At 44.9% G+C, this 25836-nt stretch overlaps 1 protein-coding gene across 1 annotated transcript in view; it reads left to right on the plus strand.

The window, feature by feature from the left end:
* Nucleotides 1-773: 773 nt before the first annotated feature.
* LOC147425683 (myosin-9-like) overlaps nt 774-25836 on the plus strand; it is an 87625-nt gene continuing 62562 nt past the window's right edge. Inside the window, exons 1-3 of the mRNA XM_086500794.1 lie at nt 774-1215; nt 3687-3815; nt 4010-4153. Coding sequence (XP_086356920.1) covers nt 1213-1215; nt 3687-3815; nt 4010-4153 — 276 coding nt within the window. The 5' untranslated portion in view covers nt 774-1212. The remainder of the gene's footprint in view (nt 1216-3686; nt 3816-4009; nt 4154-25836) is intronic.

Genomic DNA, 25836 nt, shown 5'->3' on the forward strand with positions numbered 1-25836 from the left:
AAAGTCCATTGTCTTGAAAAGTTTGGACATGATGTGTTCACACTTCAACAATGGGGATTCTTTGATATAGCGTGGTCTACAATTCAACTTTCTTTTGAGGCAACTAGTGCTCGAGATGGCATTTTTCATGTGACAAGTTGGTATTTGCAAATCCTGTGCATCCAACCCCCATTTGTATACATCATTTAATGCATTGCCCATTTGGTCGGTTCAATAGACTCTCTCTTGTCTTCTCCCCATTGCTTGACACTTCTCATCGTCGACTTTGACAAGACCTCCATATTTTTCCCACACCTCGACACACTGGTGTATTAGGAAAACAAGGGTCATACGAGGAGAGCAACCTTATGAAATTTCAGAGTTAAAGGTTAGGTACTGTGTGCACTGCGGTCATATGTTCAATCCCTAAGTTTGTCAACTTGATCTCTGTAGCGGCTCGATGCATACCCGTGTGTGTGCGCGCGAGTGTGAGAGAGAGAGAATCAGCAGCTTGTAGCACTTTTTGATGTGGCGTGAAGAAAGAGGAACTTGTGATGATGAAAAGTGAGGGGCTTTCCAGCGATACTCTTCCACAAATTGCGAGAGTGGGGCTTTCCAAAAAATTAATCCCATATGGATGCTAGGCTATATCAATAATTTTAGGGCTAAAGAGAGAAATGCTGTTGGGGTGTTCACGAAATTACGCATCAGGGGCCGGGAGCCGCGGGCCCGCCGCCTTTCAGCTCAAAATTTTCACCTCACACACACACACACACACACACGCTGCTCGCGACTCCCTACACACAAAGGCATGTCTCCTCTCTCTCTCTCTCTCTCTCTCTCTCTCTAATTTGAGTGTCTATCCCACAGCAAGCCTCTCGTCCCGCGCTCGCCTGTGTACGAGACTCGAGAGCTCCCTTGTCCCCCTTGAATTCTTCAGCGTCGGGAATCGGCTTGCCCTAATCATTCTCTCTCCCGCAGACTCGCTTGCACGCACAATCACAAGTTTCACCACACACACACACGCACAAATACATGCACACTCACACAACTATTGACTCTGCCGCTGGATCGTTGCCTTTTCTTTCCTTTCCTTTCTCTGCATCGAACAGATCCGGACTCCGGATCGCTGCCCGTCCAAGCTCCTGAAGCTCATCTCAGAGCTCCCTGTCAATGGGAGCGCATCATTTTCGACATTCATAGCTCGCGGCAACTTTTACCATCAAATCAGACATGGTTAGTCTTCATTCTTCTAGTTTCATCTATTTTATCTTTTGTGCGTGGAGTACTGTCTCCCTCTTCCTGCGCACGTTTTGCATTTAATTGAAATGAAAGCGATTAGCTAGGAAGGCAGGGCTAATAAATTGATCAGAGCGCTGTAACTGTAAATCGGTGAAGTTTGTCACAGGTCACTTTGGTGACGTCTTCGTTGGCAGAAATGATTTTGGTCAATTGTTCTAGGATCGTGAGGCTTGCAGGTTGTATGCTATTCACACCGCAAGCGGCAGGTGTTTTTGGAAGAGACATTTGATGCATTTTGTTGCTTCGGCGCTTTACAATTATCACACCTTGGTTTTGTCATACAAACTAAGGCTTTGATCAGCTTCCACATCTATCTTTATGAGGGCAAATGGTAGCTTGCTTGAGCAGCCATTAGACAGACGATCTTTTGTAGTATCGTGGGTTATCCATTGTTTGGAAAATGTGTTCTGAACAACAAAATGGGGTCTTGGAAGAGGGTCTCAACTTGCAGTAACAGCTATTATCTTTATTCTACTCAGAGCTGAAAGAGTGGCTTTCAATTTGATGATGGTTATGAAAGGGACTTATTGTATGAGCTATATGGATTTACTACCAGATGATTATAATCCGTCAAGGTTATGTATGACAGACCTGGGTTTTCAGTTTGCAGTTATGAAGAGGCGGGTCACTTTTGGACATAGTTGGATTCCTATCTACCTTCCTTTCAATCCCTCTTCTCGTCTGAAAGAGTGGGTTGAATTTCAAGTTGTGCAGCAATTGCTGCTGTTGTGCTTTGATGAAACACATTTGTAGGTCCAATGTATGGAGCAAATTCTTTCACTTCAGATTTCACCTATGGTTCTCTAAGGTCGCTCATCATGCCTTCCATTACTTCCTACTGGATCCAGGCAAAAGGAAAATACTATTTGCACGGCTATATAAGTGTTGTTAAATGAAAAATCTAGTGATAGTCTTGGCTGTTAGTGAAGGATTGCACTTATTGTTTTCCATCGTTGTGAATTAAGACTATTGAAAAGCAATGACTATATAGAGATCAAGAGCAGCATTGATGACCTGTCTCTGTCAGAGTACGATTGAGATGGTTGTTCAGTAGTGTACTGAAATAATGGTTGATGATTTTGGTTCATAGGATGACGGGTCCTAATAACTTTTTCTGGACCTGGGCAATGAAGTCACAAATGAGCTTCAGAGGGATGACAAATGTGTGCATAAGAGGGAGATTTTCGATCACGTAAATGTTGTTGGCTTCTAAATTTTGTTACTTGGTCAATGAAGGGATTCTCTTTTCAAAAGAATAAAATGTACTCCCTTTACTTTATTTTATTCTTTTTTTTTTCGGGGGGTGGGGGGGGGGGGGGGGGGGGGGAGGAGGGGGGAAATTCTTAAAACCCTTTAAGGAACTGGGACACTGTTTAATGGTGTCATTCGTTCTCATGGTTTGAAACTCATTGAAAGTTGCAAGTGCTTGTTTGGATGTCAAAAGGAGCTTTGTAGAAAGAAAGGAGTTGATTTAAGGGTGAGGAAATGTGAAACAGTGCGTGTCACCATACAGTCTTACACCAATCACACAATAGCTTTATAGACGCAGTCGAACTCCTCCATGGTGGAACCAACACATCTCCCTCTCCTAAGTCCTTCCCTTTTTCTCTTTACTTTGCTTTCTTTTTTGTCCATTTTGCTTCTCACTCTCCCATTTTCTCCTTCTTTGAAACCCAAAGAAAAGAACAGATGGGAAAGTGAAAGAATTATTTTTCTTATATATCCATCCCCCCCCCTCCCCGCGCTTCCCTTCTTCTCACTCTCCCATTTTCTCCTTCTTTGGAACCCAAAGAAAGGAACAAATGGGAAAGTGAAAGAATTATTATTCTTATATATCCCATCTGCCCTCTTTTTCTTCCTCTCCTTCCCTTTTTTCTCTTTCCTTTGGTTTTTTTTGTCCATTTTGCTTCCAACTCTCCCATTTTCTCCTTCTTTGAAACCCAAAGAAGGGAGCAGATGGGAAAGTGAAAGAATTATTCTTATATATCTCCCCCCCCCCTCCCCCCTTTCTCCCCTTTTCTCCCTCTCCTTCCTTTTTTTGTCTTTACTTTGTTTTTCTTTTTGTCCATTTTACTTCCCACTCTCCCATTTTCTCCTTCTTTGAAACCCAAAGAAGGGAACAGATGGGAAAGTGAAAGAATTATTATTCTTGTATATCTCGCGCCCCCCCCCCCCCCCCCCCCCCTCCCCTCCCCTCTTTCTCTTCTCTTCCTCCCTTTTTTTCCTCCATCTATATGCTTATCCGCGTCCTCACCTTGAAATTCTTCAATTTGGTGCGTTGTGCTTGGTGCGGTTCCTGCTGAGGTGTGCGCATTCTGGTTCATAGTAGTTGAGCTCGTTATCCGAAATGTCTGTAGGACAGTGGTTGTATGGATTTATTTTTCAAAGAGTGACTTGTGTTGCAGGCGACGGAAAAGAATATAACGGTAGGATCTCAAGTATGGGTGGAGGACAATGCATTGGCTTGGGTGGATGCTGAAGTGCTGGAGATAAAAGGCCAAGAAGTAAAGGCTCAGACAACTTCAGGAAAACTGGTGTGCATCAGAACTTTGAACTCAAACTTAAAGCAGTGACATTTTAAAACGAAGGGATTGATGTTATAGCTCTGTATGCTGACACGATCTATGCATTTCAATACAAAATCTTATGTATTGGTATTTCAATCAACATTGTCTTTTGTGCATCTTTGCTTTACTGATATCCCTTTGTTTTTGGGTGGTGGTTTCAGGTAACCACGAAGCTATCGAATGTGCACCCCAAAGATCCGGATGCCCAACCTGGAGGTGTAGATGATATGACCAAACTTGCTTATTTGCATGAGCCTGGCGTTTTGAACAATCTAGCAACCAGATACGAGCTTAATGACATTTATGTAAGCATGCGAACAAACAATGTTTTACAGGCTTGAGCATTATGATCATATTGTTTCCTCATTGTTTTTTGTCTTTCTTATGGTTTACCTTTTTTCATAGGAATTTTTTTCTAACTCTAATTGTCTATATTTTTCTAGAACTGGCGAGACATCCACATAAATTTGAATTTTGCTGATTCTTTGTTTGCTTGTTATTTGTGATGTCATGAAGTTAAGATGAATCATTCAAACTGCAGTGCCTTTTTTCATGTGATCTCACACTGTCTTGTTCCTCACTCTAGTGGGTGTGCTATATTGCTCTTCTTTTGCATCAAGAAGATCTGGTAGATGAGTTTCCTCTTGTGTGGCTCCCCAACCAAACTTTGTTTTCCGTATTTTCTGTCTTCTTGTCTGGAGCAAGAAATGTGACTTTTGCTTTACAGTGTAGAATCTAGATGATGTAAGTGTGGATACTGGGGTATTGATATATTTTACTGGTCTCTTTTTTTTGGGCACAAAGAAAAGGCGGTATTTTTCACATGAAAACCCCTCAAGATGCCCCAATTGCACCGATCCCAGAGATGCAAGTATTAAGCTGAAGCAAAAGCTGTAAAAGCCGATATATTTTGAGTCATAAGGGCAAATATGAAAAACTGGAAAGGGGGAAAAACCTTTCCTAAAGAGAGTGGAAAGTGCCCTAGCCACATCCAAGGACTTGCAACAACATCTGAAAAATAGGCACCTCAAACCAATACTCCATGATCTCCAAAGGCATGCAGGACAACAAGAATCAGGGAAGGTAGCAACTGTTGCCCTGACAATCTGGTTAAAAACCTCCAACCAACATCAGTGTCCAGCAGATACCCAAATGCTAACCAAGGAGGAAAGAGCAATCGAGGTTGAGGATGAGGATGAGGATGAGTGAATAGGGAGACACCAAGAACCCCACAACTAGCTTCTAATAGGGTATAGCACCGATGTTGCCGAACTAGAACAAATGAGGAGGAACTCTTAAATGCTGAATAAACCAGCCACCCTGTGAAGGTGGCTGTAGGAGAATTTGGCAGATGGAAGAGAGAGGAGTCATCCCAACAAAAAACCATAGTTACCCGGAATGGGTAATCGGAACAGGGAACCGGGAACGACAACATGCAAGAAATGCCATTCCCTGTTTCGGATACTCACGTTTGAAGCACGGAACGGGGTTCCGGAACGGGAAATTGGGATGGGTACGGGGACCTGAAAATGGCCATTCCCTGCAACTATGCAAAAAACACATTGGCACATCGACGGGCAATGACAAAACAAGGAAAACACAGAACGCAAGCAACACGTGCACACTTATAGATAGGAGGCAAATGGAAGGAGGGGGTGAAGGACTCAAGCCTACACTCACACAAGACCCCCCCACGGCCTCTCAAAGAAACACACAAAAACAGGCGAGCAACACGTACACTTTCACAAATTGCTGATGTGTCAAAGCCCTGAAGAATGGAGCCAACTTGCAGATCCTGATCGAGGGGCCTAAACGCTAAGAAGGACAAGTATCGGAAGAAGAAGTCCTACCAACTTATGGGGACCCCGTCTGATGGGGCCCCAATGACAAAGGAATTAAAATAAAGCAGAACCCCCCCACACACACACACAAAAAGTGATGATGTGGCAACTGTCACAAGACGGGCACCACGTGCCAATAGAAAAGAACAGACTGAGGAGACTTTTAGCACTTCAATAACAACTGAAATGAAAGAGAGACGACACACGACACGGAGTGGCGGAATTCCACCCCAGAGAGTATTGGCCCCAAACCTTGGCACCCCTTTCGGTATTTCTTTATATTGCATCAACACAGTACAAGCCGGTACTCCAAACTCTGCACCTTCTCTAGGAAGCATGCCAGAGAATGAGCCCTAACCTCATATTTAAAGGCCCTTGGCCTAAAAGAAGTTACAGTGAAAAGCCTTCAAAACTCAAAAGCTTCTGGTCCAAAAGCAATGCCAAAAAGTTGCCAGCATAATTTACGAAAATCTGTACAGTTGCCATGTCATCAGCTAGCACAAAATTCGAAAATCCGTACAGCTTGCCACGTCATCATGCCAACGCAATTTTCGAAAATATGCCACGTCATCAGTTTTTGCGTGTGGATCCTGCTTTATTTTAGTTTCTTTGTCACTTGGGGCCCCATCGGACGGGGTCCCCATAAGTTGGTAGGACTTCTTCTTCTGTTACTTGTTCTCTTAGGGTTTAGGCCCCTCGGCAAGTTGACTCCATTCTTCAGGGCTTTGACACGTCCGCAGTCTCTCAGTTCAATTGTTATTGAAGTACTAAAAGTCTGTTTAGTCTGCTCTTTTCTATTGGCATGTGGTGCCCGTCTTGTGATAGTGGTATGAGAGCATCAAGCGTATGCTTTTCTGAAAGCATACCGGTCCTACAAAAGAGTAGACAGAGCTATTGGAATTTTACTTGAGGTATCTTCGGGTCCCGACCCCGGACTTATTAACCACTCTCACCCTTACTTCATTGCGCATCAAGCGCGCTTCCGTCTTCATCGCTCTGTCTTACAGGGCATGAGCCATTGAGAACCCAAGACATGGAATTCATGGATTCAATAGAATATTTGCAGTTTCTGCTCAATGAGCTTCACGACATTCTTTCACGGCATCCTCAACAGAATCTTCCGATGCTGCAAAGTTTTCAACTATTTTTGAACTACATGTTACCCCCTCTAATGCCCCAGGTGGTACCTCCTCTATCGGCATCAGAAAGTAGTAGAGCTTCCAACCAGCAACCTTCTCAGCCGTCTGGTCCGATCGGGGGAGTTTTCAGGAATATGGTGCAGCCATGTGACCCTGATCCAGTGTAACCGCCATTGCCCCCACCTCCACCACCACCACCACCGCCAGCAGGCTACAATGGTTGGAGCCCATATGGATACCCTTATTATCAATACCTGGGATATACGCCTAACCAACCCAAAGATTTCAAAGATGGCGGCACGACAATCAAATTTCTCATTTTTTCCGGGGTGAAAGATCGCAAGAAATCATTGCAGTTCCTACAGCAATTCGGCAACATCTATGCTTTGGGGAACTATACAGAAGAATCTAAGATTTCTCGAGCAACGGGATTTCTTAAAGATAATGCTATGAATGGAGGAGTTCAATCGCAACAGAACCGCATGCTCCAAGGACCTGGCTTGCAAGACAGTTTTTGCACGTAGTTACATGACTTCGATGTTTGAACTTTGAAGTCCGGATTTTGGCAGAGTGGGGCAACTTGAAAATGCTTGCCACCAAAACCATGGACGACTATAACCAAAGGTTTTTCGACATGTACCTTTCGGTGTCCTTCTTTAAAGTTCATTTCCTTGGAGGACCAGTGCGAGCGCTACACCATTGGACTACCATCACCATTGTAGGAATATATTCTCTCCAAGCAAGTCTCTACCATGCAAGAGCTTATGGACCATGCCGTTGTTGGCTACAAGCTCATGAAGGGAAAGTTGGAGTTTACCACAGAAGAACCTCCGGCCACTAACCAGAACTCCCGACAACAACGAACAAATTCTTGGGAATTTCGTGAAAATCAACCTCAACGGCCTCGTCTGAGACACCGTCAACGAGACGCCTTGTTACAAGAAGGCCGATGCTTCGAATGTTTCCAAACAGGGCATATGTTCAATACATGCCTTGAGCGAGCCTCGACGTCCTCAGTGCAACCTTCTGCTCCCACGTCAGATAGATCCCCGGGGCCACCTCCGGCCAAGAGGGCTAGACTTGCTATTGGACTAGTACTCGATATTTATGGTATACACCTCGAGAGTTTTAATGAATTATGTAGAGCTTATGGAAAAGTCAACGGCTTGAAAGCCCTTATTCTTTGACCTCGGAGCTATGGAAAACTTCATCCATCCAGAATTCTTGAAGCAGATGCACTTTGATTATGATGTTGAGGGTGGAGAAATTGAAGCTGAGCCAGCCACGGGGCAAACTTAGAAAGTGGTACCTCTCATTGATGCTCTTCCGATGACTACACAAGATTATCATGGAAAAGCCGATTTCCACATTATGAAGCTGGGCAATTGCGACGTTCTCTTGGGCATGAATGATTCAACTCTAGGTTCGGAACCGTACCATCATCGTGATGTAGAAGGGCAAGCCAGTTGTCCTCAAAGTTCGGTTGTCCGAACAAAGCCCTAAATGGCTCTCTAGTTGTTTTCTAGTTAGATACTTTTGAACATTGTTTGAGAAAGTATTGTTTAAAGTTGTTTGAAATGGATGCTATCTGTTTTAAACCTGTCTTGGTGTCGATTTGAATTATTTGACTCTGGTTTTAATACTGATTTCAAGATTGGTAATTTTACTTCCGGGTGGAGAAGTGAGAAATACTGTTTCGGTATTGTTTGAACCTTGGAATGACGCAGGTCGATGCTTGGGGAGCGTTTCGCTGTATGTTTGAAAACCTTGGAACAACGTAGGTAGATGCCTGGGGAGCGTTTCGTAGTATGTTTGAAAACCTCGGAACGACGCAGGCCGATGCCTAGGGAGCGTTTCGTGTATGCTTGAACCTCCAAGTGATCTAGATTGCGGTATGGGAAGCGTTTGGTTGTACAATCCTCTGAGCTCATGGCCCGGACCTTTTTAGTGTCGTTGAGTAGCTCCATACCGCATACCGTTTGTCTCGGGGGAGTGCTTAGCGGCGGCGTTTGTTGTGTCTTGTAACATGCATATGTGAGCATTTGTGCTGCATTGTGATGTGCCAACCACTGAATATTCCTAATTGGATGAGATCGCCTCGGTATGTAATTTTAGTGCATCAACAAACCTGTGGAAGATCAGTGCGGTATGGGTGTGATGGCTAATTTTACTACTCCGGAATATCAAGAGTTCCCGCTTGGAGGAAAGGAGCAGCCACCTACTCCTTAACAAAAAAAGAGCAAATTGATTGTCCCTCGGATTGCCCTCTGAAATTTTTTGAGCTAACTTGAGTTGTTTTGCAGATATGCTATAATCACGGACGATTACTTTCTTTCAAGAAGGGGGGATGTCACAAATTGCTGATGTGTCAAAGCCCTGAAGAATGGAGCCAACTTGCAGATCCTGGCCGAGGGGCCTAAACCCTATATCATGCCTCTGGAGGGGTGTGATGTACACTTGGGGATACCTTGGTACCACAAGAACTGTGTTGTGGTTGCGTATTGGGCTAGAAAAGCCGCATTGAAGAATGAGAAAGGCAAAGAAATCATCTTATCAGATGTATCTAGCCTTTTTGTTTATCTTATTGAGATTTGGAAGAACATAACAAGTCAAATTCGATAGAGTTAGAACAAGAACGCCAAGCATTTTTGCAAGCTCAAACCGATTATTTCTCTAAGGTGAGAGGTGAAACCGGCCCGTGGTGGGGCGGTAGGCGTTGGCTTTCACCCGAAATTCTTTACTTTAGACACACAGAGTACTTTGCAAAGGTAACGTGTAACGGGCATTAACACCTAAGTACACACACAGCTCGGAAGCTAGAATGCCCCGAGCAGACGCCGACAACGTGTAGGCCCCAAAATTTGCGCCCCTTCCGGTATTTCTTTATTCTTTGAGAGAGTAAATTACAAAGAAGAGTCATGGGAATCCTTTACCTGTATCCATCTAGATACTACAGGGTTTGGCCAAATTTCGGCAGCATAACAACCCCAAAACTTGCGCGAAACCAATTCCCCTGCTGGAACTCACTTCTACTGGCGTATACCCTCTGATTCCTGCCCAAAAACAGTAAATTCAGCACGCTTTATTTACTGGTTTTTGCCTTGTTTCCAGCCCCAAATAGTTCCCTAACTGTCCTTTGCCAGTGGGGCACGATTCCCAATGGTTCTGGCGTCCGTATGGCTGAAAAACAGTCAATTTACAGCGCATACACAGTGCTGAAAACGCACATGTACGGTGAGGTTATGACCCTTACCGGTGCCTGCTTTGGAGTAGCAGTTAGCTACCCCTGTTCCTGCTCAAGGAGGCTCTTGCCTCAACACAAAAGCATGAAACCACATAGCTGTACATCAGTCAAATGAAGAGCCCTCTTGTGGGGCATCACATAACTGCACGTAGGGGAGAGAGAGAGCAGTGTGTAGCGTGCAGGTCATCACTCCTAGCACCACATTGTACATGGGAGGGAAAGCAAGCACTCTATAACTCTTAACCTGTGACAGGTTCTCAATAAAGCATCCCCCCAACATAAATCGAGCGCCCCCTTTGCTTTCCTTGACCTGTAATGCATCTGTAAACAAATAGATGCAAAAAGGGGAAGATATCCATGGCTGCCAAAACCTGCGTATCGCTGAGAACACAGCAATACAGCCCTGTAAACACGCATCTGACGCCTTCCAATGCTGAAAATGAGCTCCGTGGACCTAGGTGAAGCCATGGGAAGCTCAAAAATGGAGAGAAATGGCTGAAAATCAGAGTTATCAGCCTCCAAAACTGCTCCAGAAAGTCAGTTACGAGTTTTGTTCTCCCAAACTTGGTAAATTGACCAAAAAGTGCCACTTGGCACTCATGCATGCAATTTCCCCGCATTGGGCTTCTCGCTTAAAAATCTCTCAACTGGTGCATCAATTGACTTTAATAAAATGTTCCCCTTGTCATACCGAAGGTAATGACGCGAACACATTTCGTGGCCCAAAATAGAAATTCCCTAAATTTTAGGAGATGGTTCCGTTGGGTTGCCATTGGTCATCTGACCATTTATCCTCATTGGGACCGCATCCAAAAGTGCAATGTGGCCCAACTGTCGGATACTTTCTGTTGGTGATCCCACCTTGACTTTATGCCTTTATTGAGTTCACTTCCTAGTATCCACCAACTTGCTAAGTGCGAGGGGGGGATCTTGCTTTGAGCCTAGACATCCTCTTACTATTCGAATTCCAGTGCCGACCAACTTCTCGTCTGCGGGTGAAACTAGCATTCACATTGGCCATACAATGCCAGACCATTTGCAACTTCCAAAAGAGGGTCTCAAAAATTAAACAAAAATCATTGGAAAGATACCAACAACTAAGGTTAGCTGTTGCCACGTCCTCGTGACAAGAGGCCTGAAGATCATACGATTGAATTGATATCTGATTGAATTGGCCACCTTTCAGAGTGAGCAAAGCGCAAAATGAGGAAATAATGCACCAAGTTAAAGAATTGCTTAAAAAGCCTTTTTGTTCACTAGTGCTCCTAGTCTTGAAGAAAGATTGATCATAAAGAATGTGCATCGACTACAGAAAGGTTTCCAATACCCAGGATCGATGATATATTGAATAGATTATAGGGTTCTTCATGTTTTAGCAAAATCAACTTGAAAAGTGGCTATCATGATTCATTAGATCATGATCGCTCCTAGAGATGTATACAAGACTGCCCACGTTTGTGATGGGTTTTAGGGTTAGGGTTTTTGTGTCGAGGTCATAGATGCTACTGATCACTTTGTTCATTTGGCTAGTCATAGACTCTCTCTCTCTAGAAAGGTGGTCCATGCCAATTCTTTATGCCTAAATGATGAATGTTGATGTTGAGTACTCCATGTTGATGTGAACTGGGTACTAACGGTACTTGGTACTAAAGATGCTTGGTACTACGACGACGATGAGGGGTACTTATGCTGCAAGAACTTGGTACTGTGTGGCTACGTTGACGATGGCTAAAGACTGGAAACCTTGATGCTAGCTGTTGATACTTCTACTGATGCGGGTGTTGGGTACTTAGTGCTGAATGGTGCTTTGTCACGTGACACATCCAACCCTATGTGTCCGTGGACAAGCTACAGCATGATCAGGGTTCAGTCAAGTCCCGTCAAGTCTAGATTATAAGTGATCTGACACTTTTGTGAGTCTATTCGTAGACCGTGCATGCTTAGTCACTTAGTGTAGGTGCATATCCTTTGGTTGCACACGGCATGATCATCAGTATTCCCATCATAATCCATTAGAATCAGTTAGGGAAATTTTCCAGTGCATTTAACCTATTTTTCCTAGTTTTGGTATTTTTCACTTATTATTTTTAAGTGACTTTCCAACAAAAGTAGGTAGGGCAATTTTGCTAAGTTAATATATAAGCAAACCCAAGTTAGCACTTTCTGGCAGAAGAGGCAGCAAGAGCTTCCCGCTCAACAGACACCTTCTCAGCAGGAACCCCCATCAGTACCCCCAATGTTTTCTATTTTCAGCCCATTTAGCCGCATATAGGCAGCGTTTTCAGCATGCAAGAATAGCAGCAGATTCAGTCATAAGGACTTGAAGAAGATAGTCATCTTGAGCAAAGCGCAACAATCATTCCGTTGCACACAACATTGGTATCAGAGCTTTGGTAGTCTTCTGTATCACTCAAGGAAAGAACCACAAGAACCACAAGAACTTTTTTGCTTGTTAAAGTCGCACGAACCGAAGTTCGCTTGGTCGTGTTGATTCCTAATCGTGTTTTGTTGAAGAGTGACAGGAATCCGAAGAAAGAAGGGCTTGTCCAGCCTCCTCTTGTGTCTCTTTTCACTCATTGAGAGCGGACCGTGCACTTAGTGGCCGGCCAATCGACGTGAGGTGGGAAAAAACAACCTTGGTGTGAGCGCAAGGCTGCCAAGGGGTGCGCCCGCAGAAAAGAGTAGAACTCGGGTGAAGAGAAGATCCTTCTCAAACACGGTTTGCAAGCGAAAGAAAACCCTCAAGACCCTCAAGAACCTCAAGACCCTCAAGAACCCAAGAACCAAGATCCCCAAGAACCCAAGTTCCTCGTGAACTTAAGAACCCAAGACTCCCAAGAACCCAAGTTCCTCGTGAACTTAAGAACCCAAGACCACAAGAACCCACAAGAACCCACGACTTCAAAATGATCATCACTCGAAGCCGAATGGATACTTCGCTTGGAGGTGATGAGCATGAGAGAGGCGAAGAAGAATTTTCCCCACCGTGAGGTTTTTCCGACCTTCCCCATCTACGACACCGATTGCACTAACTCTAATGGAGGAGTTGGAGCTGTTGTTTATGGAACAGAATTTACAACGCGAAGCAAGAAATGCCGCAAGAATGGCAGTCATAGCACGTGAGCGCGAGCAAGCACGCTTGGAAGCCAAAGAATGACAAGCCAAATTCGATCGTGAATACAAAGAAAGAAAAGCAGAAATGGAACGCAGACACGCAAAAGACGAAGCAGAAAGACAAGTAGAGAACAAAGCAAGACAAGTAGAATTTGATCGCGAGATCTAAGCAAGAAGGGAAGAGCTCTTGCGACTCTTTTCTCAAGCTCAGGCACAGATGCAAGAGATTCGGTAAAAGAGACTCTCTCAGTCTCTTCTTCTCCAAAGCATGACACACAGGATTTGCATGATTGTGTGAAGCATGATGATGATGATTGACAATGATTTGCATAATGATTTGGATGACAAAGATAAGCATGATGATTTGCATGATCAAGATGTGATTTCTCACAAGCATGATGAGTTGCATGAAGATGATGTGATTGTTCACAAGGATGATGTGTTAGTGGATGCTTTTTCTAGCGAAGCTAACCTCGTTGTACATTCGATCAATCACGAAGAACCAATCTTGGCTTTCGAGTTGAGGTTCAAAGAACCCCACAAGACGATTCGATCATTCAGGAAGAAGCGATCTTGACTCTCGAGCCTAAGTCCAAAGAACTATCACAGGAAGTATTATGTGTTCGCATGATTGATACGCATGCATTGTTCGAGTGTTTCATTCGTGATCGTTTCTTGTATTTTAGTCAACATCGTTATGTGATCCCTTTTCCTAGGCATGACATATTGTATGATGAGCACGTTTCTCTCATGGATGAGCACGAATGTATGCGGATTGTTCATGAAAAGCTGAAAAGTATGTATGTCAGGAAGTCACATTCCATGTCTCTTCCTTGGCATGACACAGTTGTAGACAGAGCACACGGAAGTATGAGCACCCAATATGCGCATTTCCGTTGTGAATTGCCACAATTGATTGCTCTAGATCATAAGAGAGAGATTCGATCTCATTGTTTGCATGTCTTTGATGAACGGGTTGTCACTCCGTCTCTATGTTCATCTACATTGCATACATAGTCTTTAGAGAAGACAATATTTTTTCCACTCACTTTACATGGAATAGGTATGTTCATGGTTTTGTGTTGGAAATGGTTTCAAGAATTTTCAGCCATGGAGATTCTTGACGAAGAAAGAAGCATGACTCTCGATGAAGTTGAAGCATGGAAGGATCCACAGAAGACTTTGTGTTGCTTTTGGCGCGGCCCAAAGAAGCAAGTGTTGCAGACCTTTATGAAGTTCAAGTACCGCACGACCCACACATCAGAGTGGGGCGGCGAAGAGTCTCTTCCAGGATGCCGAATTCTATTGGTGATCTCCCTCGACGCCATACAGTTCGGTACCAGTACCTCACTTTGAAAAGGAGGGGATGTCACGTGACACATCCAGCCCTATGTGTCCGTGGACAAGCTACAGCATGATCAGGGTTCAATTAAGTCCAGTCAAGTCTAGATTAGAAGTGATCTGGCACTTTTGTGAGTCTATTCGTAGACCGTGCATGCCCAGTCACTTAGTGTAGGTGCATATCCTCTGGTTGCACACAACATGATCATCACTATTCCCATGAAAATCCATTAGGGAAATTTTCCAGTGCATTTAGCCTATTTTTCCTATTTTTGGTATTTTTCATTGATTATTTTTAAGTGACTTTCCAACAAAAGTAGGTAGGGCAATTTTGCTAAGTTAATATATAAGCAAACCTAGGTGCATCTCGAGCAACCGAGGCTCGCCGATTTGCCTTCCTTCGGCGTTGGGCACGATCCCCACTCTTCTTCACACTTACAGGTGGAAAGATTACGTGGCATTATGCCCCTCCTCGATGGTTTCTCCTCCACTTGTCACACCGACCACCATGAGATTGTTTTAGTCGAGTTGTCACTATAGTGGCTCTCCTCCTTACATTTAGCTTGTACACCCCACGTGATAGGCTATTTTGGCATCCATGGGGGATTATATTGTACTCAGTAATATACAGCCCTGACTTTTTCCAAAAAAATAAAAATAAAAATAAAAATAAAAATATAAGCAAACCCAAGTTAGCACTTTCTGGCAGAAGAGGCAGCAGGAGCTTCCCGCTCAACATGCACCTTCTCAGCAGGAACCCCCATCAGTATCCCCAGCGTTTTCTATTTTCAGCCCATTTGGCCGCAGATAGGCAGCGTTTTCAGCATGCAAGAATAACAACAGATTCAGCCATAAGGACTTGCAGAAGATAGTCATCTTGAGCAAAGCGCAACAATCATTCCATTGCACTTAACATGCTTGATGGTACTTGAGCCCAAAACGCTACCCTAGGCCGTCCAAGGGAAACGCAGGACTGAGGTGATGATGCAAACAGAAGAGCACGTAAAATCCATCCCCCAAACGCAGGCACTGTTGGGTTCTAATGGGGATCAGCTGGGAATCTGAAACGCTAATATTGGGGTTCTTGTCTAATGCCTGCAATGATATGCCTTCTTTGAAAGGAAAATAGCCTCAAGTAGGTCAGTTTTAGATTCTCACAATGAGGCCTTATGATGCCTTTAAGTCACTTATTATTAATAAGTGACTTTTCCCATTCCTAAGAATCTGTCCACATGCTCACATGCCTATGTGCTGAATTGACTATACTGTGCAAGAGAGGGAATGCAACTACGACTATGGCCTGTTTGAACAATGAACATGTAGGTCCTGCTAGAGGCTCACCAAGTGTAGGTCAGATGCTAAACTAGGACTGACGCTAGACTATAGCAAAAGCTTGTCCATGTGGCTCTTGTACAATGCGCACGTGACAAAACCATAGCAAAACCGCTCAATTTGGTCCGTCGGAGTAATCTTTCGAAACGAAGACACTGGCAAATAAGTATCCCATAACCTCTAGCAATAGTCATCTAATGTATCTTTTTGAGTCATTCTCAAATGATGCCAAGTCATGATGACATCTCTTTCATATTCGTTTGATATCCAAGTTGACGTGAAAATTTTCTTGAATTTTACCCATGTCACAGGTGCTTCTCTGCGTAACAACAAAGTAGATCACCGTGTCTATGGTTTGTGCAATTCCTTTCAAGTAAGATGCCGCACTTCGCACTTTGGAATGTTCCGTTAATCGACCTCCAAAGAAGGCGACGTCAAACTGTTGTATAAGGGCTCGATGGGTGTCTTGGTAGCTTGAAAACGTCTCAAACCTCATGGCCTGACCCCCTTCCTTGAACTCCTTGGTCTTCTTGCTCATCTATTCACTATCAAAAGAGGACGAGCTCTCCTCCTCTGAACTGCTAGATGGCCTCCCATGCCTTCTATACATTTTCAAAATGTTCTTTTTCTTGCTTTTTCTCCGTTTCTTCAGCCTTTTCTCATCTTCACTGGAACCAGAGGACGAGGAACTGTCATAACTCTTTGAAGACGAAGAAAAATCGATCGAAATGAGCACGCCTGGGAAACCGGAACGGGAAACCGGAACGGGAACGGGGAATGGGAACGCGGAACAAAATGCCATTCCCTGTTACGGGTACTCACGTTTGAAACACGGAACAGGGATTCGGAACGGGAACTTGGAACGGGAACGGGGAACGGAGACCTGAAAACGGCCATTCCCTGTTACTATGGAGCACGCTTCTTGGTCTGCTTGCCACCTGGAAAGTCGACTTCCAGTCCAAATAGCCTCTCGCCATCTCGCGTGAATCTCATCCATCGGGTAAGTCTTCAGATACTTGACATATTTTGAGTTCTGAGAGTACGCCATTAATCTTTTCACACATGTGTCAACATGTAGTTGACTTTTGTACTCTGCTCTATCAAACTCCCTCACTGAAAATTTGTTCGTGGCTGGCATTTCAGGCTTGCCCTCACTTTGTGGTTCTTTCATGGCTTCATGGCCCTTCAGACAGAGCGATGAAGACGGGAACACGTCCGATGGGCAATGGACTAAGGGTGGGAGTGGCTAATAAGTTCGGGGCAGGGACAAATTTTTTGACAAACAAAATCTTGACTACTCTGTCAGATTCTGCTCGAGAACCTATGTGTGCTGCACAAGGGATCAGATCCTCCGTAGAAGAAGCATCTATTTGAGCTTTGATACCAGGGTTACAAGCTTGGATACTCCAAATAAGAAATCAATAGCAACACACGAACAAAAACTGCAAAATCACTAAACTTTAAGAGAGAGAGAGAGAGAGAGAGAGAGAGAGAGAGAGAGAGAGAGAGCACGACGGAGTTCCGCGCCCAGAAGTATTGGCCCCAAAGACTGGCGCCCTTTTAGTATTTCTTTATCATTACGAGAGGCAAAGTACAACTCACGAGAATCCTCTGCTCTTAGACTCTACATCCAGATGCTTTGCAGAGTAAGGCCCTTGGGTTCTTTCTAAACAGTACAAGGGTTGCCCAAAAGCAGAGCCCAAAAAACACTTCTTTCAAAAGCACTAAACCCCAAAAGCATTTGCTCCCAAGAGCTACTGCTGGAAACTGCCAGATGCTGTCAACGTGATTTGCAAAATCCGTACAGCGTGACACATGGCATCAACAATGCAAAACGCGGAAATTTCGTACAACTATCCTGTCACATCTGTACAACATGCCACGTCAAGATGGCAGCACGTTTTACGAAAATCAAGCTTTGGGATTACAAACATATGGACAATCTCCTAAAGCCATGTGCTTGAAGATACCTCCCAGAAACTGAGAAACATTTCCATAGCTTTGACATGAAGTGGTAACAAGGGGATTATGAGAAAGGACAAGAAGAAGAGAAGAGTAGATCTAAGAAGGTTGTGGAGAGATAACAAGGGTAATAGGAGGATTAAGAGAGCCCAAATAGCAAAGCTTCCAAATCAATCCGATCATCCATCAAGTTCTGCTTTTGTTGCTCAGCCAGATACACAAATTGTTGAACCACATATTGAGCATGTGTCTCCTCTAGATGCTTCTAGATCGGAGAATTCCCCCCTTCTCTGTTGTGGTCTCCATGCCCTCCGTCCATGTTGTTAGGATTGTGCTTGATTTGCAGAGGGCAAGGGTAACCATCGTAATCACTTCCGGTGTGAGATCGGTTGGAAACACAAAGCAACTAGAATCTCCAAAACTCTTCAACACTTCATCACTTCATCACTTCAAAACAACTTGAACAATCGTAGAGAGAGAGAGAGAGAGAGAGAGAGAGAGAGAGAGAGAGAGAGAGAGAGAGAGAGAGATGTTGGAGCGGGGTGCCCCTATACACACTTGGTGGCCCTGAACCACCATTGTCACCCCCCTCGTTCGGGTATGTCTTTATCTGTTGAACTCTTCTAGTACAAGGATCGGAGGGTTGAAATTCAAGAGTTGGTGCTCGAGCATTTACGCGTCAATCTGCAAAGTGAACTCTCTGTGTGTAAGTGGAGAGAGAGAGAGAGAGAGAGAGAGAGAGAGAGAGAGAGAGAGAGAGAGAGAGAGAGAGAGAGAGAGAGAGAGAGAGAGAGATGTTGGAGTGGGGTGCCCCTACACACACTTGGTGGCCCTGAACCACCATTGTCACCCCCCCATTGTCACCCCCCTCGTTCGGGTATTTCTTTATCTGTTGAACTCTTCTAGTACAAGGATCGGAGGGTTGAAATTCAAGAGTTGGTGCTCAAGCATTTACGTGTCAATCTGCAAAGTGAACTCTCTGTGTGTAAGTGAAGAGGTGCTTTTATAGCTCTTGAGACCCTGCTCGAGTAGTAGAGGAACCCTCAAAAAATCAAGATGCCTCGCATCTAACTGTCCCTTTCTCTTTTTTCTTTTATTACACATCCAGAGAGAGAAAATCAGTGCGCGGGATCTAACTGTCCCTTTCTCTTTTTTCTTTTATTACACATCCAGAGAGAGAAAATCAGTGCGCGGCATGGAGGGTTTTAGCTTTAATAAAGCAAGTACTTGCCTTGGCAACAGAGCAAGGGGGCCCTTGAGGGTGGGCAACGATTTGAGATGCATGTTGGCTCATCGTTTATTTTATGGACAGAATTGGGGGAACCGGATGACAACTTATCACAAGATTCTAGAGTAGTAAGAGAATCCGATGGTAGCGCATCTGAGGGTTTCGGCGAAGTAAGGGAAGCAAATGCAATTTCATCAGAGGATTCCGGAGAAGAACAGGGATCAGATGATAAGTGTATCTCAAAGTTCTGATGATTGAGACTGACGTGCCAGTGGACTAGGGTGGTCTCGTACGGTCATGTACGTTTTGTCCACGTACGAAGACGTACGGTACTCATCGAACTAGAAAATTTTATGTCGTACGACATGGCTACGTACGTTCAAAAATAAAAACACGCAATTCTTATCCCTAGATTTTACACTAAGGACAAATAGTCAATTGATTATCACATTGGACAAGAATGCAACTTGCAAGTGCCAAGTGCCGACACTCAAGAGTTGAGAATCAAGACAATGAGACACAATGGGTATGAACTGCGATTCGCATTACATATGTCATAAATCAAAAAGCTAAGTTGAGGTTTGATAATCGAGATGATACAAAAAAGTAGGCCTTTTAAGCCTCAATCGTGCAAAAAGTGGAAGTAGGGTCAAAAAAGATATGAGAGACACTAAAGTCTAAGAGCTTTCTCCGCTCTCATCATCATCATCATCTTCCTCTTGTGAGCTATGCTCATCGATGTCATCTTCATCCTCACATGAATCGGATTGTGGTGTGTCATAATCTCCCTCATTAAGGAGATTTCCCTTCTCGTCATACTCCGGCTCTCTAGGGTCCATAGTGTTGGATCTACGAATAGGCACATCCTCCAAAACAGAGGCCGCCGCAATGGAGCCGCTTCCCGAGCCTCGCCGCACATAGGTTGTAGGAGTAGTAGCCTCCATCTCACGCCCACGGCCACAAGCATGGGAAGCTCTTGCACCTCTACCTCTTGTAGCCGAAGGGACTCCACACACAATGACCCTCTTGCGTGATCGTGTGCGAGAAACCCGTCGGTCAATCTCCTCTAGCTCCAAGTAGAGCTCGCGGAAAATTTGCTCCTCCGTCATATCACGCTCTTTGTTGACACTTTTGAGAGTATCAATTGAGAGCTTGCAATCATCAACATTGACCTATTTGACAAGTTATACAAAAGTTCAAAAGAGTCAAGACTCAAGATAAAGTTAGCACATGTGAATTGGAATGCAAAGCCATAGCCCATATGAGTCAAGAAGCAAGCGTGTAGAAAGAGGGTTTACTTGTCTAGCCATAGGCATCTCATGCATGGAGCGCAACATTCGGAGATTGGAGCGACAATAGATGAGCTGCTCCAATTGCTTTGTTGACAGTTTGTTGCGAATTTTGGTGTGGATAAGCGAGTATGTGGACCAATTTCGCTCGCATGCACTGGATGAGCAATCCTATATTATATTCAAAAGATAGTATCATGTATGTAATATAATTCATGAGAGAGAGAGAGAGAGAGAGAGAGAGAGAGAGAGAGAGAGAGAGAGAGCCAAGGCCCGAGGCTTAAGAGGGTTTACTTGTCCAAGAATCCTTAATGCAACTCTTTGAAGGTGAGGTAATTGGTACCCGAAGCTCTCCCACCAAAAAAGAGGCTTCACCAAGGACTCCCTCTTCCAACATATGGTGGAAGTAAAAGCCGTGCCTCTTTGGTCTCCATAGTTGATTAGCTCTTGAAGGAACGCGCCGTGATGATCTTCTGAGAGGGCCTTGGGAAGGAAGTTGCGGCTCTCTTCTTGTAGCATTTGGTTTGTGAAAGGATCCGGCTTCTTGTAGGCCGGATGCAAGAGAGCCGCAAAGTGGTGAATGGGCCTCTTCATAAAATCCCATCTCTTTTGGAAAAGAAAGAGGATATCATCTTTCTTGGGGGAATCTTCAAAGACATCACTACAAAAAGAGAGAGAGAGAGAGAGAGGTGAGGCATAGTGCAAATTAGCAAAAAACATATTGTCAACTTGAGAATGGAGAGCAAAGGAGATACATCATACCGTGTCCCATCGGGTGGACCATCAAGAATGGTTGATGCCTCTATTTCCTTGTATGTTCTATCCATGAAGTGGTGAAGAAGGCCTATGGTAGATCCCTCCATGTCGGTCATTCGGAGCACTCTGTAGATGGGCAAGATGGCTACCCTTCACCTCTTCCCAAAATTCTTCTTTGAGGGAAAGCCGTTGGATGGCCTTTGCCTCTTGTAAGGTTGCCGAGTTCTCTCCTTCACACCATTGCTTGAACTCCTCGGACACCATGGTTTTTTGCAAATTGTTTTGGACATCGTAGAGGCGCTCAAGAAGAAGCCACATAGAGGGAAATCGTGTTGCCGAGGGTTTCTTCAACTCTTTGTTAGAGTACGTGCAAAAAATTACAAGTACTCTCACCTTAGCATTGATGAAGTTGACGATAGTGAGGGCTTGGGTGAGAATGGCCTTCACCCATTCTAGTTCTCCTATGTCTTCCATGAGAAGATTGAGACAGTGGGAGGCACAAGGGGTCCATACAATGTTCTTGTATTCGGCCTCAAGTAGTCGGCTCATGCTAGTGCAATTGGATGCATTATCGGTGATCACTTGCACCACATTTTCGGGCCCGACCTACATTAAAGAGAGAAAAATTTAGAACACTTATCAAGAGGGCAAAAAGTAGTAAGTACATACTACACATTGCACAATGCACATTGCACAAGAAGAGGGGACAACTTAAACTCTCACCTCTTCTATTGCCGCCTTGATGTGCTTGTAGATGAATTTTCCCATGACCTTCTTGCCTCTTGCTCCCGCATCAACCGCTCTCAAGAAGTAGGTGCCAAGAGGGCATGACACGAGTATGTCAATGATGCCCCTCTTCTTACGATCACTCCACCCATCGGAGAGAATGGAGCACCCATATTTTGCCCATCCGGCTCGCACGGGCTCAAGGAATTTGTCGATTCTTGTTTGCTCTTCGTCGAGCTTCTTGGTGCGCATGTCCGCATAGGATAGACCTGTCCACCCCTCACATGGACCGACGGTTGCAATAGCTTTCACCATCCTCTTCCACCGCTCTAGTCGAAGGATGTTGAAAGCAAGATTACACTCAATGATGGTGCGTGCAGTCTCAATGTCCGCAAGCCTTTGTCTCTCTTTGAGGAAAGACAATGGACCAGAGCTCAAACCCACCGATTGCGAGAGAGAGGCTTGCCTTGCTTGCTTTGGAGGACGGCCACTAGCACTTGCCGATGCCTTCTTCTTATTGGTAGCCATTGAGCTTGCTGTCGCGTCACCGCTTGCAATGGAGGTAGAGGGAGAAGGGCCGCTTGTAGTTGTATCCTCCTCCGAGTCGGTAACATCAATGTCGGGCGTCACTATCTCCTCTTGGGCTCTCTTCATCCCCACCTTGCGCCTTTTCAAAGGGAGATACTTCTTCTTGCACTCTTCCAAAATGTCGTCGGGTATACTGGGACATGGACCGGCTTCACCTCCCATCTTCGTCAAGTGGATGATGAGTCGAGTGGAGGAGGAGGTCATGATCTTGGGACAATACTTGCATGTCCACCTACAAACGTTTCATTTGTCCCTCACTCTCTCATAGGAACGGCAATGCTTTTCAAAAGCTTCATGAAGAGGGGGAGGCATGATAGAACACTTGAAAGTTGAGAGATTTAGAGCTTGAAAGTTGAAACTTGAGAGGGTTACGCAATGGAGAGCTTGATATTTTTTGATAATGGAGAGAGAAGGTGTGAAAGAGGAAGACTCAAGAGGAAAGCTTCATGGAGGAATGCCAATGGAGAGCTATGAGGGAGGAATGGAGAGCTTGAGAGCTATGGAGGAATGCTTCATGGAGGAATGGAGAGCTTGAGAGCTTGAGAATGACTCATGAGCTTGAGCCTTGAGTTGGAACATAATGGAGAAGAAGAGAAAGTGGGTATCCTTATATAGATTTAGAGTGTAGACACTTGCCCTTTGAACACAAGAGAAATGAAATGAAATGATATATTAACGTCTACAAGAGGCCAAAATGACCTATGAGACCAACTGATTACAATGATGAGTCTAGTACCAAGTCTGGGTACAAACAAGAAAACTACAAACAAAGAACTGATAGGAGTGCTATCGACTCTTATGGGTGGCTGGTAGGTTGAGCAATGGTATCATGCCATAAAGGTACAAAGTGGGGATAAGTGTCACCATGATACAATATAGCAGTAGCATGAAGCCTATCCCGATCGACATTCTGGGTGTCGTGCTAGAATCCTGTGGATCCTCTGCTGCAATCTCCGCCGGTGCTGCGTGGCTCCCCTCCTCAGTCGCGGTCGTCTCGATCTCCCTAACTCTATAGCTCGATCAATGAGAGTACCGCTGATGTGTGTATGGGTGGGAACCGAGCTCTCTGGTGGTGGTGTCCCCTCTGACTCTATGGTACTCAGACTGAAGAAATCTGAGATGCGTCTCTGGGACTGTCTCTGTCTTTGCCCATTCAATAGAGCGTCTCTATGTCTCTGAATCTCAAGTAGGAATAATCCGAGACATCTTTGATCCTGATATCTCATGACTCTGTCTAACGAGTCAAAACCATCTCTGAATAGACAATGAAAGCGTCCCCGTATCTCATAGTAGACTGTGCAGCGACATATGTAGTGAAACTCTGTCTCTGGCTCTGCATGGCATAACTGACATATCCTACTGTCTGTTGGTATGCCTCTGAATCTACCTGTCTCAATCCCAAGCTGGTGTGAAGATGTGCGAATCTGGCCAATAGCACATCGTAACCTATGAGATAGATGTGTGTCCATGTAACTGGGCCGTGTGACAAATCCGTCTGTCGTGAGTTGAAGAAGATGTTCTCTATAGAAAACCCTCTTCGTACCCAACTCCCGTGATGGTTCTATCCATGTCCTCTTGCTATCAAGCTGGATAAGATCCCGCCGAATGAGTCTAGTAGTCTCCATCCGTGTAAGAGCCAAGGATGGTGCATCAAGAGAATACTGGAAAGGGGGCAGCCTGTCCATGCTGAAACCATGCCTCTGAAACCATGAGCTCATCTGTGCATACCAACATGATGTATCTCCCTGTAATGCCAACTGTCTGGATGACTCGAGAGCAAGCCTGGCATACCTGTCCCTGGTGGTGTCCCATAAGCTGTGTACAAATGATACTGATCTGGTGAGTGCCTCAACCTCCATAGGTGGGGCAGCCAGCTCCGCTCGTATGATGTCATGTGGGACTGAGGCCTTGGCTCTAATCAGCCTAGAAATCATAGATATCAAGGGTCTCTCCATATTAGTCCATCCAGCACTGTCAATAGACGGTCCCCAAACCTGAACCGCGTAGTGCATAACTGAAGCGACCAAAGTATCGAAAAGCCAGAGCTTTGTTCGAGGTTCCTGGAACTGAACTTGCGAACAAATCCTCTCTAAACCACCTAGGGCTGCATAGGCACGAGTCAATCTAGTGTCTGCTGCCACTTTCAGTGTGAACCTCGGTCCACTAAAGACCACCCCAAGATATGTGTATGCATCGGTGTACTCCATACTATCCTGTCCATATGTGAAAGTAGGTGCTGATCTCCTAACCCACTGTGGCGTGGTATTAAATACCATGACCTTGGTTTTACCAAGGTTGACAGACAATCCACTATCCTCTGCAAAACTATGCAATGCGTCCAAATGTCTCTGCATACCCTCTGGCGAGTCTGATATCAACACGATATCGTCAGCATACAATAAAAGAGGGATCCATGTCTCTGCAAGCTGAGCACCTCTATCTCCTCCTCTGTCAATATAATCAAAGACCCCATCAACATACATACCAAATAAAGTAGAGGACAGTGGGCATCCCTGTTTCACTCCGATGGTGGAGTGAACTATGTCGGATATCCCCTCTGATGTGCGTACATGACCCATCACTGAACTGTACAATGCCATGATCCCCCATGTTAGATAAGAGAGAGAGAGAGAGAGAGAGAGAGAGAGAGAGAGAGAGAGAGAGAGAGAGAGAGAGAGAGAGAGAGAGAGAGAGAGAGAGAGAGAGAGAGAGAGAGAGAGGAGCCTAGGCCCTAATGGAATCCAAGGTAAATGACCAAAGCAATGAGAGAGAGGGAGAGGGAGAGAGAGGAGCTAATGGAATCCAAAGCAATGTGAGAGGAGGAGGGAGAGAGAGAAGCTAATGGAATCCAAAGCAATGCTCAAGGCATGTGGGAGGTGAGGGGGGGGATCCTAGGAGGGATCCTATGCCACGTAAAATCCTCATAGACAAAAGCGCAGTCAACGGTTTTAAAACCGGTCAAACGGACTAAAAACGGGCCGGCCGGCCGGCCGGACGCCTCTGCTGGACGGGACGAAACCGGACGGGACGGGACGTCACGTATGACGGACGAGAACAACACTGCAGTGGACAAGGGAGGCTAGCAAGGGTACCCACAGTTCCTTGGACACAAGGAAAGAAAGGAAAGGGAACGAGTTGGTAGATTAGGGAATTTCATGGATCTAGATTGAGGTGCCAAGAACATGGAAGCCAGTTGGGCTACCAACATGTAATGTGCAGCAGAAGTGAATGATGTGTATGTCTCGGGATGAGTGAACAATAAGTGCTCAAGGTTCCTTTTACTTAGAGAAAGGGAGAGCCTTCCTCAACTTGATGAGAGTAAATGTGCAATGAACAAACACGAGAGTGGAATGCAACTGTGAGTGAGCATGCAAGAGAGTGCTAGAGAGAGAAAAGAGACGACACCAGATGGGGTCCCAAACCCCCTC

This window comes from Adiantum capillus-veneris, chromosome 25 (genome assembly GCF_014529385.1).
Source record: "Adiantum capillus-veneris isolate H3 chromosome 25, ASM1452938v2, whole genome shotgun sequence".
Lineage (NCBI taxonomy): Eukaryota > Viridiplantae > Streptophyta > Polypodiopsida > Polypodiales > Pteridaceae > Adiantum > Adiantum capillus-veneris.